Raw genomic sequence first — 15,756 nt, 5'->3', positions numbered from 1 at the left:
AAGAATGCTTTACTACAGAAAACTGACAAAATATAACTTATCAGTGATACCATACTCTCCCACATGCAAATGATTCTTCAGGTATATTGGAAATAAAAACAGCATAATAGATTTTCATTACTGATGACAAATTAATGAAACCCCATCCTTCAATGAACTTCAAGGGAATATTCCCATGTGGTTCCAGTATGTTAAAAATTTTACACAAAGGAAGTCTATGCTATGATGATACATATAGCAAGTACCCGTGCAGCTCAGCAGTATCTTCCATTTTACTTTTTTATGACTAGGCCAGACCATACACTCTATGTGCTAGCACTGACTGTATGTGAGAGAGGAAAAAAGTTCACGCTATGGAACATTCATGACAGAGAATTCATTTTTATTTGTTAAACAAAGAGATGGTTTGTCATACTCTATTTTTTTCATAGTTGCAAGCAATTTCATTATATCATTATGTCTAAGATACAGGAACCGAGCGTACATAATTGAAGACAAAGGAAACTGAAAACATACTGGACAGAATTAACAGATAAATGAAATCAGTAAATGCAACTGCCACATCCCTTAATTTGATGTCTGTGCAAAAGCATCTAAATTTCCTAGCACACAGCATACACCAGTTAGCTTATTTTAAACAGCAAATTTGTTTCAGTAATCCATATGGGTAAATAATATTTTATCACATATATGAAAGTCCTTTAAGTGCTTTATTTTTGCATGCATGCTCCACTCGTTATTGATATGTTCCCTTTTTTAACAGAGTCTTTATTTGTTTTAAAGATCAAAGTAGATACACTCCATACAAAGCTATGTGACACAGGCAACACCTGTTTCTGCTCCCCGCACACACACTCTTTCACTCTCCCCCTCTTCTGACCTCTCTCTGCAGGTGACTATGAGCGAACAGCTAGTTCTCTGTGAGACCTGAATGGGACATACATATTGGCAGATGTGGGTGAATACTTTCATGTTTGTTAATCTAAAAAAGAGTAAAGCTTACAAAAATATAAGGAGTAGAAAACCTTAGACAAGTTAAAATACATAAAATCTCTACGTAAAGTTTATTTTGGTCAGGCAGAGTTTAGTTTATCAAATGTCAATCCAAAATAACAGGGGTAGAAACTAAACAAAAACATTATAGTAACTTTATACTAAAAGGCAACAGTTACCCTTCTTTCCTAAGGCCACTGTAAATACTCTGATTCAGTGCATTACAGCATCCACATATCAGAGTGGTTCCACTTATGTACTGCTGATACTAGAAAAATAACTTTATTTAAAATTATGTATAAGCTAAAACATTTTTTCAGGTGTAGTTTTGATCACCGTAATTTTGTTTTAATTAAATTGTTCTTCAACAATCCCACTGATTTCACAAACCTGTGAAATCAAAAAGAAAACACAGAAATTAGGGCTAAAATTTAATGTACACCAAAATATGATAACAGGGAAATCTAATCCCTGTGTTTGCATTTTGTAAAAGTTTTCCATAATGCTGAATTCACAGTTAAATGAACAATGTGGATCAATATTTTGATGAATCTTGATTCTTTTTCATTACTAAAATATTCAGAAGTGAACCAGAGCTTCTTAAGTTACATTATTTGTTCCAATTATTCAGTGATTTGGAGGATTTTGCTGCCACTTCTTTGTAGAAATAATACTCACTGCAAAAAGTGAATAATGTTGTGAAATGCGTTAAACAGAATAGGTGACTGTAATAAGTAAATATAATGAATCAGATAAGCTGAGATGGTAATGTTTACATTTATGATTGTATTCAGGTTTAAACCTTCCCCAAAGCAAAATGGAAATTTAGCTTTTACAAATATTTACGCACGCAGATGGAAATAGACTGTTTGGCAAATGTTGCTGACTGTAAAGCACCCCTCTCCCCAAATGTTTGTAAAAAGAGAGTAATGACGCAACTGTACCTATTACATGGATCCACTTAGAAAACTAGGGTTGTAAATTGGAAATAAATACCCCAACCACATTTAATTACACAGCTGAATGCGTAGAGTAAGTTACCTTAGAAGCCTTCAACTTGTCATCTTTAAACACTGAAGGAAATCAGGCATAGCAACTTCACATTTATTCATTTTTTTTGAATATATAAATATGCAACTTTCCTTTGGGAGATTAAAAACATTTTGCAGGAACAAAGCATTCCCATTATCTCCAGGTAATCAATTAAGTACAATTGGAACAAGATCTTTAAGTTTCATTTTGCCAGGTAATAAGCTTGGATTTTATATTGGATACTGTACTGATATTCAACATAGCAAGGCACATACCATGAAAACCTCTGCATCAAAAGCAAACAAACACACAAAACAAAAACAAAACAAGCAAAAAACAGCAACAAAACAGAAGAAATGAAGTCTGGGAAATCTTAGCAACATTTCTTACCCTTTATTAACCTTATATATATTTTTTCATTACTTATGTTTAATGTTTAACAACTGTTTTCCTTGGAGACACTTCATTTAGCAGAGATACAAGCATTGTCACAGTTTGATCTTTAAGTAACACATTTGTCTTAAGGGTGGAAAAAGAAAAGCAAATGTATGTAAGCCTGTTTCACTTGCAAATTCTTCTCATGACTGTTATCCGCAAAAACTCCAGAGACTGTGGTCTTTTTAGCTGCAGAAGGAAATGGCATGCTAGCCAGAAAATATATTCCATGCTACCCCATATCCATTATAGAATTCTTGACTGATGAGAAATTAAATTTATTTGGCTGACATGAGATAGAGGAGTCAGGCTGGAGATGCAAGAGATGGGCACCCTGAGGGTGAGATGGGATTGCTCAGTCCCCCAGCAAGATAGATCTCTATCTACCCTCTGAAGTCCCTTTGTTTTTCCTATTTGCTTCAGAGTGCAAATAGCTTAGACTATACTTCCTCACTTTTATATAGCTGGAGTTAGGTGAGATGGGTCACACCTTGACATATAAAAAAGAATGACAATGATTTAGAAGTGGTTGATATAAGCAGCAAGCCACTGATTTACTTGAGTAAAATAACTGAAAACACTACAGCCATCTTAAAGTTAATGAAATCACAGCAGAAAGAAATGCAGACAGACATTAGAATTGGGGCCTACACTTGTGACACATTTTAGAAACATTAACTGGTGATTTCTCATAGCTTTGCTGTCAGTTATCACATTTCATCATCGCACTTCAAAGATCAGGGAAATGAGACACAGAGAACATAAGCATTCCCCAGATCCTGCTGTAACACTTAGGCTGGTATTACACATTGCCAAACAAGATTTAACCAAAATGAACAGAAGTCACACATCAAGGATCAACCTTCCTCTCTTCTTTCCCCCAGTCTCTACATTCATGGACTTGCTCTCTGACAGCTCAAGAACAGTCAGTTATTATGAGTTCATTACAAAATCTTAACCTTTTCCATCACAGAGTTTTTCCTACTTGAATTCGAAATCCTTCCTCTTCATGATAAAAGAGCAAATTATACAGTTTTGGCTTAGAATGAATCTCAGCCTTGTAAAACACATTTACAGCAATAAGATAATAAGGAGTGTTATTATTTTTTAGAGCAGAAGAATACTTGGATAGAAAAAAAAAAACACACAAAAAACACACTTTCATAGATCTTTCACCCCCTGGTCATTTTTGCACCCTGGAATTACAGTCAATCATCCTACTTTTTTTCTGTTTTCTGCAGCAATCTGACCCCATCTGCTGAATCCATCAGTCAGCTGTGGAGACAAGAGCCTTTCAAGGCCTTATTTAATGCAAAAGGATGTACTCCCTGCTTGCTGTTCCCTGGGTGTTGCACTTCATGGGGTCATTTTCATTCAAGAAAACTGAGTGAAAAGTAGGTGTAGAACATGTCCAATATGTTTTGGTAATACTTCAGGGCTACTTTGTGCTCTTTCTTTACTGCTGTAAATGACTACACAAGGCACTGGTGAAAGAGGAATGGGGTCTACATCTCTGAACAATAGCTGTGACAATTAAGCGGAATAAAAAGTACACACTGGTTTGCAGCAAGATCTTCTTGGCTTGTAGTGAAAGCACTCAGCCAGTACGGCAAATAAAGGAATCCAGAAAGGCATAAAAAAATGAGATCATCAGCACAATTCCTAGCTCTTTCCAATACTCCAGTACTTGAAGGACAACAAATGGCCAGTTCCTTCTAGCTGGAAAGTCTGCAGAGTAGTCCTCAAGTCGAACAGTTCACTGATACGCCCTTCTAGGCCAGGTGCAGTTCCATAGAATGACTTTGTACCTCACAGTTTTCATAGGGTTATAATCATTTGAGTCTTCACTAGAACCCTGGGGGTATTTTTGTGAGCATTTTTTTGGTTGAAATGTCAGCTGAAGCAGTTTCAGCTCACCACTGTCAGACTCTCAGATATTCTCCATAGCTCTTCCTGATTCACGCAGCTCATATGTCAGGGCAGCCACAGGGCTGAGCCACAACACAGGACTGAATTATCTGAGTAAAGATATTCTATTTTTGCTAATTGATATTTCAACCAGATCAGTTCTTTGTTCATCACATTCCTTCACTAAGAGCTACGTTTAAGTTACCTTCACTCAACAAAACAGGTGTTTTGGAAAAGCAAAGTCTAAAAGTCTATCAACCTGATATAGTCAAAACGAAATAAAGTGACTTAATTAAAGTTCCTTCATCAACATGCAGCAAATTAGACTGCACTCCCATTAAAAGGTTACATTTCTTTGCAATAACGGCTAGCTTTATTAACTGTCTGCCAGTGATTACTCAGCAAAACCAACAATTTATTTTATTCTCCAAAATTGTTTCACTAATGTTAGAGAACAGCTTTACTTTCCTAGAAATTATTTTGATTTTGACCTTTTAGACTAATCTTCTAACAGTATGATATTAAACAGCCTGTGTTTCAAGACGTACACTACTTTATGATTCAAATACAAGTTCTTATGTCAATATATGTAGCTGCTATATCAATACACAGCTAAAGAAGTATTTTTATTTAAATGTATGTAAATTAATATTTGTCTGTATTCGTATTTTGGAACACAATTTTAATAAGGTTCAGTACAGATTTGGAGTGATGAGCAGGAATAATTATCTATTAAATTTACCAATACATCTATCCAAAGTTGTTTATACAAGACATAGAACTCTGTGGAATGCAAAAATTTGGACAATTTATTTCCTAAAAGCTCAGAATACCACTTGCCAATGTTTTTGAATTAAAACTAAAATAAAACAAAACAAAAATAAAAAGCAAAGTATTTATAGCACTATATGATATACATTTTCATTTAATACTGAACATTCATATAATTAAAATTTTCAAAGTACAAATTATGTTCATGGTATTTACATACTTGTATGACTGTGTAGAGCAAAATAAAGTCTTAATAGCATTTCATTAATTATTTATTTAATAATCATTTATTAAGCATTTCATTATTTAATTATTATGGTCCATATTAATCCAAACTCTTACATTTCCTGGTTTTATATTTTTGAATCACTAAGGACAGCCCTTACTTCATTCAGCCCTTACTTCAAAGGCTAAATGATGATAATAAAAACAACTCAGGGAATCTTTGTTGTTTAAAAACATTAGAAAAAAAAAAGAATAAAATCACAAAAATGTGTTTACATGTAAATGCAGCTATGCACATTTTCAAGTGTTTGTAAGAAAACATATTTTTAATCTGTAAAGAATAAGGTTTTTTTTTGTTTGTTTGTAATAGTGTGATGTTCACCAGCTACTGTTGGGAGGACTGAGAAATACCTTGAGTGTGTGAAAACTCAAATATAAGGCAGCTTTTGGAGAAATTAAAGCAGCACAAATGTACATGCATGATCATTAACTCCTGCTCACCTTTATCAATGCCTAACATGCAGTGTCCAGGAAGGTAACCAAAATTGCACATCCAGACTGTTCTCCATGAGAATTAATGTCTATTCACAGGCACTAAGAAAAAAAAATCCTGCTGTGATCATCTAGTTTGATCACTCACATACCTGCATACTGTCTACAGAATTTCCAGCTAGACTAACGTTTATCATTTAGAAAGCCCCATCGCCACATGTTGATGACTCCAACTTCATCGCCTCCCTTAACTTTTGGTTACAATGCTTAGGGCTTCTGGGTGCTAAGGCACAGTATTAATTTCCTCCATCACAGTTTCAAGAGTTGAATCTTTCTTATTTAAATATCTATTTACAGATATTATCTCCTAGGTTCCTAGTTGAATGCCTTTAGGTGAGGCAAACTCCTAATAGGTTTTCCCAAACCCTGAGTCATTTTTTATCACCTTCTGTAATCTCTCAAGTAATTCCAATCTTTAATGCAATCCAAACTGCAGATTTTAGGTGATACTATTTTGAATAATTGCTTTGTTACTTAACTTTTTAGACATTCAAGGAATGGTCTACCCTTTTTTGCTACAGCATTATGCTGAGAGCACACACTCAGATGATCATCTGTGATCATCCTAAATCCATTAGGTCACTGCTTTCCAGGACAAAGCTTCATTATTCTGCAGCAGAGACAGATATATTTCTCTGGTGCCAGATATATTTCATTTGGTTCAAATATATTTCATCTGGTTATAATAAAGTGCATTTTACTGGAATGTGGCCATTATATCAGGGGATTCATATCATTTAATAACTTAAACTTCTCCTTCCCACTGGTTATTTAAACCTATCAAGCACTAATGAGCCCCATTCATCTATGTCTTCCCATTAGAAACTCTATTTTTTGATTCCTCGGTAAGCCAGCTTTTAATTTACCTAATGTGTGTCCTGATAATTCTCTATGTCATTTTTAAAAATTAAAGTGTCATTTTTTATAATATTAAATGTATTTGGGAATCTAAGTTTACCATAATAATGCAAGTTGCATAAAAATATATAGTTAAGTTTGGAAGCTGTTCTGAAAAAACAGCTTTTTGCACTGAAATAAAAGATTTTTTTTTTCTCACTAAAATGGAAACTTTCTCCTTCCCCTCAAATGTTTAGTTCAATGGGAACTTTTTCAAGATTAAACCAAATATTAGATAGTAGAAACAAAGTGACATGAACTAAGGCCATAACAGCACATTCAATTGAATTAGGAACCTTGAGTCTGATTCCAACTGTCCCAAGCTGCATTTGAACTCTCCCCTAACTTTTCAAGAGTGATGTAACTACTGGTTGAAATAATGTCAATCTTTACTTTGTTTCACTATCTATAAATAACTGAATACAAGTAGAAAAAGTTCCAGGCTAGAAAATTGTTTTTTCTCTCATTTTCAGATTCCAAAAGCTGTTACATGAAATGGTTAAGCTTCAGCTATGGGTGTTGCAAGACATCCAGCCATCCAACAGGCCTGGAGAAATTCTATTTAAAGAAAATCAATCCTGACTGCTATTCCGCTTCCGAAGCAGACCTGGAACTGTCTAGAAAAAATTGGAAAATGACTCATACACCAAGCACATAAAAGCTTCATGGCACTCCATAGGAAGGCTATATGGGATGGGGAGATAAAACATGCTGACATTCTTAAATTCTAGTTTATATTACCACCTTTGAGATATTTGGTGAAAGAAATATACCAGTAAGCTTCTTCAAAAGAATGTGGAATCTCAAATGAAAGTTTCCCAGAAGTTGAACACAGGTTCACTTCCGGGACAAGAAAAAGGTTCTTTGCGGTGAATTTACTGACCACTGGGAAATGTCTCCAACTATATGTATTATGTTCTTATTAACCAGGCATGTAATTAACTAATACATTTGTTAGGTCATATATCTAGTCTACTTGTTTGAGAAAAAGTCCTAGCCTCGCCCTATCCACTGAAAATTTCCAGTGCTTCAATACTGCTTCAGAGCAGAATAAAAACACAAACAGCTGGATTTGACTGACAGGAATGTGTTTGTGTTAATATCATAAAGGTGTCACTCTTACTCATACTGAGTGGTACCTGGCTCTAGTAAGAGGAAACTTTCACATCAGTCAGATTCCAGCAGCAAACTTCTCCTTTTTATCAACTCTGATCAAGCAGTTTTCCAAGTCTTGGGACCACCTATTTTCATAACTTATTAAGAAAAATAACCATTCAGCTGTGTGAATTTGCTCAGCATAAGGAATTTTACCCAGAGTCAGTAATTGTAAAGGTTGTAATTTTACTGGAACATGGTCTGAATTTCTTGATTCTACAAAAAAACTTTTATTTTGGGGCCTTTTTCTTAGGCAGACATTTGTGCAGAATGGGAAAATGAATGTTTTACTCAATACCTGTTGAAGTCATCAGTAGAATGTCTTTGACTTCAGTGTTTCAAGACTAGTATGAGAATGAATGGGGTGGAAATAACAGTTTTTTTCCCAACAATCAGCTTTTACTTGTTAGCAGTTGACTTTCCACTGCAAAACCTTAGTAAACAGTTTGCAGATGTATTGCTAAATGTTTAATTTCTTGCCACAGATCAGTAGGTGAGATTACAAGACTTGTATCCAGTCAGCTGAGCTAGAAATGAGTATCTAGTGCTCCTGTTGGAAAGTAGAAATTAGGGTGAATTGATAGTAGCCAAACCACTTACCATGCCAATGACTACACAACTGACATGCCTTAACAACACCAGGTCAAGAAATGTGTGTATACACACATGCACACACACAAAAAAATATGTATATATTTAATATGGATTGACCCAGTAGCAAGTTCCCTAAGAGCCTAATTTATTTACCTATTGTGCACATCTGCCAAATGAACTGACTGTCGGTGTAGGGATCCTCTGTGTCCAGGGCTCTTGGGCCTGGGAAAATCTGCTTTGAGGGTTACTTCTTGACTTAGGCACTCAAGAAAGCAGACTCAGGCCCTTGGGCAGCAAGTCCTTTCCAGGACTACAGATGGTAGGTCAAATTACAGCAAAAGACTGCCTTTGTCCTTTCAAGGTTCTTGGAAGCTGGTGATGCATTAGAATTTCTCAACCAGCAATATTTCTAGGGCCTGTTCCCAAGGGAAAATTCAAGCTGACTCTTGCCAGTCCCTTGAAACTTCACATAAAAGCTGTCTGAGAAATGCTCTGGTGATTGTAGATGCAGCTCTTCTGTTTCCTTGCATCAGTACCCCGTAAAGAAGAAAACTGATGAGAGTTCTTTGGCAAAAGTAAACTGAAGCATTGTGAAAGTGGTAAATATTTTCTCCAGATCCCTTCTCTTTCCAAGAATGATCTTTATGCATCCTCTGAAAACTCTCTGCAGAGAATCAGCACACAAGCAAACTACTAAAGGTAACAATGGGGAAGTGTCCAGAGCAACATGTAAGGAAGAAAACATGAGTCCCTTTCTACAGGTTTTTTTAATCATACTAAAATCACAGAACAGCCACAAATCCTTGATTTTGGATTGTATTGCCTTGATATTTTTGACTCCTCTTTGCTCAGTGTGTACAGAATATCAAAGAATAACACATCTAGCAAGCAGAAGAGATTTACTTATTAAATAACAGAAGTACTTAAAGTGTGTGTTGGTTCCTATTTTTTAATCACAACATTTATATTACAAGGACAAAAAATATACTCTCTCTCTCTTTCTGAGATATGTCTGCAAACATAAATAAGCACATAAAGATGAAGAAGGAGAGGGTATGATAAAAAAAAGGCAATATTTCTTACAATGTTTTTCATTCCTTCTTTAACATAAATCTTTTTAGCTGTAATCATTCATATTCTTTTATATGAGTACCTATTTGATTTCAAATTTTCTTATAATTCATAGGAAACTTTAAGAATGATTGACTTCCAGTTATCTTTGGATCTTACTGACAAGGATAATTTTTAAGATGCTGTCAGAAAGCCTAAAGACTTTAGAAAGTAAAGTCTGATTTTTAGGAATTGAGACCCTAGAACTCATTTCCATAAGACAAGGTGTGTGCTGCTTTATCTGTTTTGCAAATGATGCTTATCAGGAGATTTTGAGATGCCAAACTGACCCAAATCTTTTCAATTATCATTCATTGGCTTTGAAAGTAGCATCTTTAAACACCTGAATATGAGTTCATTTGAAAGTGGTACTCTTCAACCCCCCCCCCCACAAGTTTTTCATTCTTTTCCTTGTGGAACACTAACCACAAGGTATTAATTTAAAAGAACCCAAGGTGACTCACATATCTTCTCTTTTTGCATTGTTTTTCCACTACCAAAAACTAGCTTTACACCTGGCTGCTATTATCTCAAAGTAGTCAAAGAATGTGGTAAATATTATCCACATGTAATTTATTAAAAGCTGAGTCAAAGAACAGGTGTTGCTATTGTAAAGATTAATTTTGTAGCTCTTCTGCTAAGACTCATAAATTATGAACTCCTGGGCCCCTCAACACTAAATCACACGCACCCAACATCCACACAGATTTATTAACTTGAGAGTGAAAAAACGATACACAATCTTGCCAGCTGCTCTGCCTGCAAGCACTGGCATCAGCAAGTATGCCAAGGCTCTCTGTGACACCCCACTTTACAACTGGGAACTGCCAGGTTCTCTTTGCCAGCATTGGCAGTTCTGCACTTTCTGCTTGCCTATGTCACTAGCATACCCCCTCAGATAGGCAAGATAGTATTGTTATTTTCAATAACATCAGTCATATTAGATTTCAGATACATAAATTATTTCTCTGATAAACATGCTTGTTCTACTACTTTAGTTGTGTTAGTAGAAAGACCGACCAACTAGAAATGATGCAGCAGTTAACTATGCAGACATACAGTCTCAAAGGAGTAGATTACCCCTGCAGATCTCTCTTTGCTAAAGAAACTATAGTTTACAGTTAGCTTATTTCCCTTCTTTGTTCTTGGTGCCCTCAGATCCAGAAAAAAACAAACGTTATTACTCAGGCAAGTATAATCTCTACTGATCTGGAGACAGGACTGATACTTTCTAATACTATAACCTATAATTTGCTATTCTCTCACACTGGGCAATGGTAACAAACAATCTCCCAGAATTCTTGGAATCTTATAGCATAGGATCTTGGATGCTCAGAAATCTCCCCACCCACACAATTCAGGTACAGCAGCTTCAAATAAACACTTGCTGCACATCTGATGTGTCCTGAAGCATCAGTCTCCCTGTCACATACTTAGAACCAGTCCATGTGTGTGCAGCCAGTCCTGTAAATGTTGGTGGGATTGTAAATTCATTAGAGAAAAATACAGAGGAAAATTCATGTCCAAAGATAGGGCAGGTACCAGACAGGCTCTCCCTTTGGCCACTTATATTGAGCTTCAGCCCTAGTGGTAGGTTCAGATTTAAGCAAAACCAGAGTAATCAGCTTTGGACTAAAATCAGCTGAATATATAAAACTTCATTTTAACACTAGTGTTAAAAAAATAGCTCATGTTCTTCAGTATCTCAGTATGTAAATTGAAACTTCATAGTCAAACCTTGGGCTATTTATGGATTTGTGAAACTGCTATATGAATAGAAAAATCTTTTTAAAGTGGCATCATTTAAAAATATGTCCTGTTTATCTGGCCTGATTATCATTAACTATGAATCCCATACACAACTGTTTGATTCCATGATGAGACTGGCTTTTTCTTATTTTAACTATGCATGTTTAAGGAATTTTTAGTCACATGTATTAAGTTTTCTAAATATGCTGATTAAATCACCTGTTCTTTTTAAGTATATCATCTTAAATATGTATGGAAATAGTTTGTATATTCACCCTTGCAGATCAGAAAACAACTGCAAAGTAAAAAGAAAATGTGAAAAACATTTAATATTTCCAGCAAGATTATTTACAGGTACCTTGTAGCCAGATACAAGTTGCTACAGTTTGAAAGTATTGTGATTTATAGTGTGCTACTTGTTGTTACCTGTTCTGTCAGTTAGGTTACGATCCTGCTGACCTTTACTTTCATGATTAGACAACTGCTTCAAAGAGTGTAGGAAATTAAGGATTACTTGTGTGATTAAGAACATTTTTTTCATACAGAGGAATTCAGAAGAATGAAGGCAAACTAGAAATAATGAGGAAGAAGGTTCTACCTTTTAGAGCTGCTGTTTCTTTTTTTGTTGTTGTTTTGTTTTGTTTTTTGCTTTTTTTTTTTTTTCCTGGTCAATACAGATTTACTACACAAAGCATCTATTTCAACTTCATGCTATTTCTCTGGAACAACTACTTTAACACATCAGTACAAATTGTTTCACTTAGCTAGGTAAACTGGTCTGTGATCATTTTGTCAATGCCCAGTGACTGTAGGAAAGCTTATGGAAATCAATCATATAAAGCTCAGCCGTTAAACAAATGAGTAATGCTACTTATGAGAAAATCTCTGAACAAGCATGACTTCTTTGCAGGACTTGGTGATATGTAAAAGTGAAGTTAGAAGTTTGATTTTTTTTTTTGGACATATTATCATCACCTAACAAGTATACTTACATTTGTCTTGGTCAGCTTCTACTCCTTCACTTTCTGTGTCACTCGGCAATATCCAAGGCTGATGAGTAAGCTGAAGCTGTTGTAAGAATTCATCCTGCCACAAACAGATCTATTTTAGATAAAGTGACACAGAATGGTACTACATAAATGAAGATTGTAGCAAACACTCTAGTTTGAATTAACTGGAGAGGAAAAGGCCTTCAATAAAAAAAAAAGGAAAGAAAGAAAAGAAAAGAAAAAAGAAAGAAAAAAAGATTCTTTCTGTGAAATAAAAGCAGAATGCAGAGATTATACAAGCTCCCTAGATTTATTATTATTTTTTTATTTTTAATTGAATTCCTGTTTATTTGTCTGTTTATTCTGGAAAAAAAAATCTTTATTTATGAATCTACTATGGCCACAGATATATATATATATATATATATATATATATATATATATATAAATGGTCATCTTAGAAATACAGTGACACAGAACAAAATCTTAATTCAGATATTCTATCTGGCCCTGCAGTTTTTGGACTGTGCTTAGACATGTCATGAATCATTTGCTTAAGCAAGACTTCGATTTGTCAGAACTTTCCCTGTTTTCAATCCCATAAGAACGAGGACCTGCAACCTGATATAGAACCTATAGTTTTATTGGAGAAAGCCTAGGAAAGAAAAATGCTATGGAAACTTTTGTCTCCAAGATACCATAAAACTCTAAGCATCAAAATATAAATGTTATACATGGTTAATAATCCATATCCAGCTGAATACATGCTTTTTAAAAATGTTTTACAATCACCTCCTTTTTACATGATGTATATATGTATGTATATAAAAATTTTTTTTCCATAGACACATATTCATGTAAGCATGTACACACATGTAAAATACTATGATAGATTCCTTTGCAATATTGAAGGTAAGAGATGAGAGTGGAATGCATTTTTTCATTTCAACAGTAGTTCAAACATGCAAGTTGAGTCTCCAAAAGTTAATTCAAACATCAGCCAGATATCATAAAATTACTGGCCAGATTCTCATAAGCACCTTACGACGGAAAAGGGGGCTACCGTCCTGTTTTATATCAGCTGAAAATCAGAACCTACATATTCAAAGTATTCAAGAATCTATGTATTCATAGTATTGCACAGTGCACAGCATTACTTTTATTGCTAGGTCATCTGGTTTAAAAATATAAACTAGGCTTGTTTTACTCAGTTCTTGGAAACTGAAGACTGTTCAATCGAGATCTATCTTGGTGTAAGCAAATTGTTAACTCTGTTAGTAATCTGTTAAAAATTTCTAAAAAACAGCCGCAATGACCCAACAGGAAGCTCAGGCAGCAGACCCAGGCCTTACACATGTATTGTCATTTTTAACTGTTCTCTATTCAAGAAAAGTAGAAGTTTGCTGACTGCAGCACTGAAATGGGGAAAGGTTTTGGTTCATGTAGTAGGATTCTTGCAGAAGGAGCAAGTGGCTCTCGCACTAGTCAGCATGCTTTTTAATCTTCCAAAAATAGACTGAAGAACTGAGCCAGGCAGCAGAAGAGAATGGAAGTACCTGACCAAAAAGAGAGTCCTTATGACATTGAATTGTGCTCTATACTCCAGTGACTAGGAGAAGGCCTTGTGTTAACCAGTGCTGTATTCAAATCAGCTGAAATTTCCCAGTATTAACAATGACAGACCAATATTACTGAACACCACTTTAAACTGTCTGGATGAAAAAAGTGATTGTAAAATTCCAAGTGCTGAGAAAACGAGATGGCAAACAAGGGAGGCAGTAGTATTTTCATCTCTACAACTATTGATAACTATCACAGCATTGTGTCACTTTAATGGAATCCATCCTAAGGAGATAAGCAGGATTCAACATTCCTTTGTCAATTTATACAAAACACCAAAGGATACAGTAAATGCATAAAAGTATCTCTACAAAAGGATTTGAAGCCCTGATTTATTAGTTTTATAGAGATAATAAAACTATTTCTCTAGGTAGCATTTTTTGCTATAATTCAATTCAGCCTTGAACAGAGCTGATAATGGAACACACCTGTTAAAACGTTGTAATATTATGTGTGCCAAGAGGCAGAAACTTGTCCACAAAATCTCAACATTTTAAGTCTTGAGCATTAAATTAAAATTCTTCACAGCTGATATGTTAAGTACTTGCCAAATTATTTAAGATTTGCATTATAACAAGATTAAATCATCCTAAGCTATAGCATGAACTTTATCAAAACTTATAAAGAACTCTGAATTGTACTTTGAATGCTTTTGTATTTTAGACTTCTTATCTTTGAAACACATTACAGACTAGGAAGCATAGATAAGGCATTGAGAGATATGTTAGAAGTCCTGATAACCGAAAAAGTGACAGCATGCACCTTGTAAGTCCACTCATAGCCTGTATTTTTTAATTCAAGCTCCTTATAATAAAACACGTTGCTGGTACTCAGTAACTGCTTCCTTTTCAACTGACATATTCTCATCAAATATGTATCAGTTTTGTACTGGTTAATTCCATTAATACCACATGAGAGTAAGGAAGCAGATTTTTTTTCAAAATATTACCACAGCATCTTGTATAGGGTTGGTAACATAGCCACAGTGCCTTCACATCTAATGGAAATTTCCTGTTAACACCACTAGTGTAAGAAAAATAAAGGCAATTTCTCTTCTTTTATTTTACTGTTTTTATACAGGAAGGGGACACACAACCTACAATGAAAGTTGCAAAATAATTTACAGTCTCAGCTTTTAGTTTTATACATTTTTAATCTGCAAAAGTACAAAGAAAGAACTTTCTTGTTCTTCACATAGCTTCCATTGACTTTCCAAATTTGTCTCCATGGTCAAAGAGAAATCACATGGGCAGAAATAGAGGGACACCTCTAACATGGCAAAAGACATTACTGAACAGAGATACTTTCTGGGTATGATCTGTCCTTACCCACTTGTCTTTTCCTAAGTGAGCAGGAACTTGAATGGACAAAGACAGCTAAAAGAGCTCCCAAAGTTTCCAGTGTGACATTCCAAACATGAGGTTGGCAGCAGTAGATTGGCCAGATCTCCACCAGTCAGTTTCTGAGACCTGAGGGCTCTACAGCTTGACAGATGAAGCTCACCAGTATGAACACGTCATACTAGCCATTTTCCCCCTTGGAATCAGAGCTGGTCCCAAGAGAAGTTTCCATTAAGTCAAAGGTCTTGTGCATGTCAGGAAGGGACTAATATGGTTTGAGCTGGGGGACTAGCAGCCAATACTACTGTGCCCAGTGATAAAGAAGAAAGAAAAAAGTTTGTCGCTTCTAGCAGGGATCATAACAGTGGATACGATTCTGCACAGGA

The 15,756-nt window shown here is 35.2% G+C and overlaps 1 protein-coding gene across 1 annotated transcript in view; it reads right to left on the bottom strand.

The window, feature by feature from the left end:
- Window positions 1-490: 490 nt before the first annotated feature.
- The window catches only part of C2H8orf34 (chromosome 2 C8orf34 homolog), a 168,976-nt gene continuing 153,710 nt past the window's right edge, over window positions 491-15,756 (bottom strand). Inside the window, exons 13-14 of the mRNA XM_035563073.1 lie at window positions 12,414-12,507; window positions 491-1,383 (exon numbers count right to left, since the gene is read on the bottom strand). Of these exons, the coding sequence (XP_035418966.1) occupies window positions 1,376-1,383; window positions 12,414-12,507 (102 nt within the window). The 3' untranslated portion in view covers window positions 491-1,375. The remainder of the gene's footprint in view (window positions 1,384-12,413; window positions 12,508-15,756) is intronic.

This window comes from Cygnus atratus, chromosome 2 (assembly GCF_013377495.2).
Source record: "Cygnus atratus isolate AKBS03 ecotype Queensland, Australia chromosome 2, CAtr_DNAZoo_HiC_assembly, whole genome shotgun sequence".
Taxonomy (NCBI): domain Eukaryota; kingdom Metazoa; phylum Chordata; class Aves; order Anseriformes; family Anatidae; genus Cygnus; species Cygnus atratus.
This window is presented reverse-complemented; position numbering and strand designations above follow the sequence as displayed.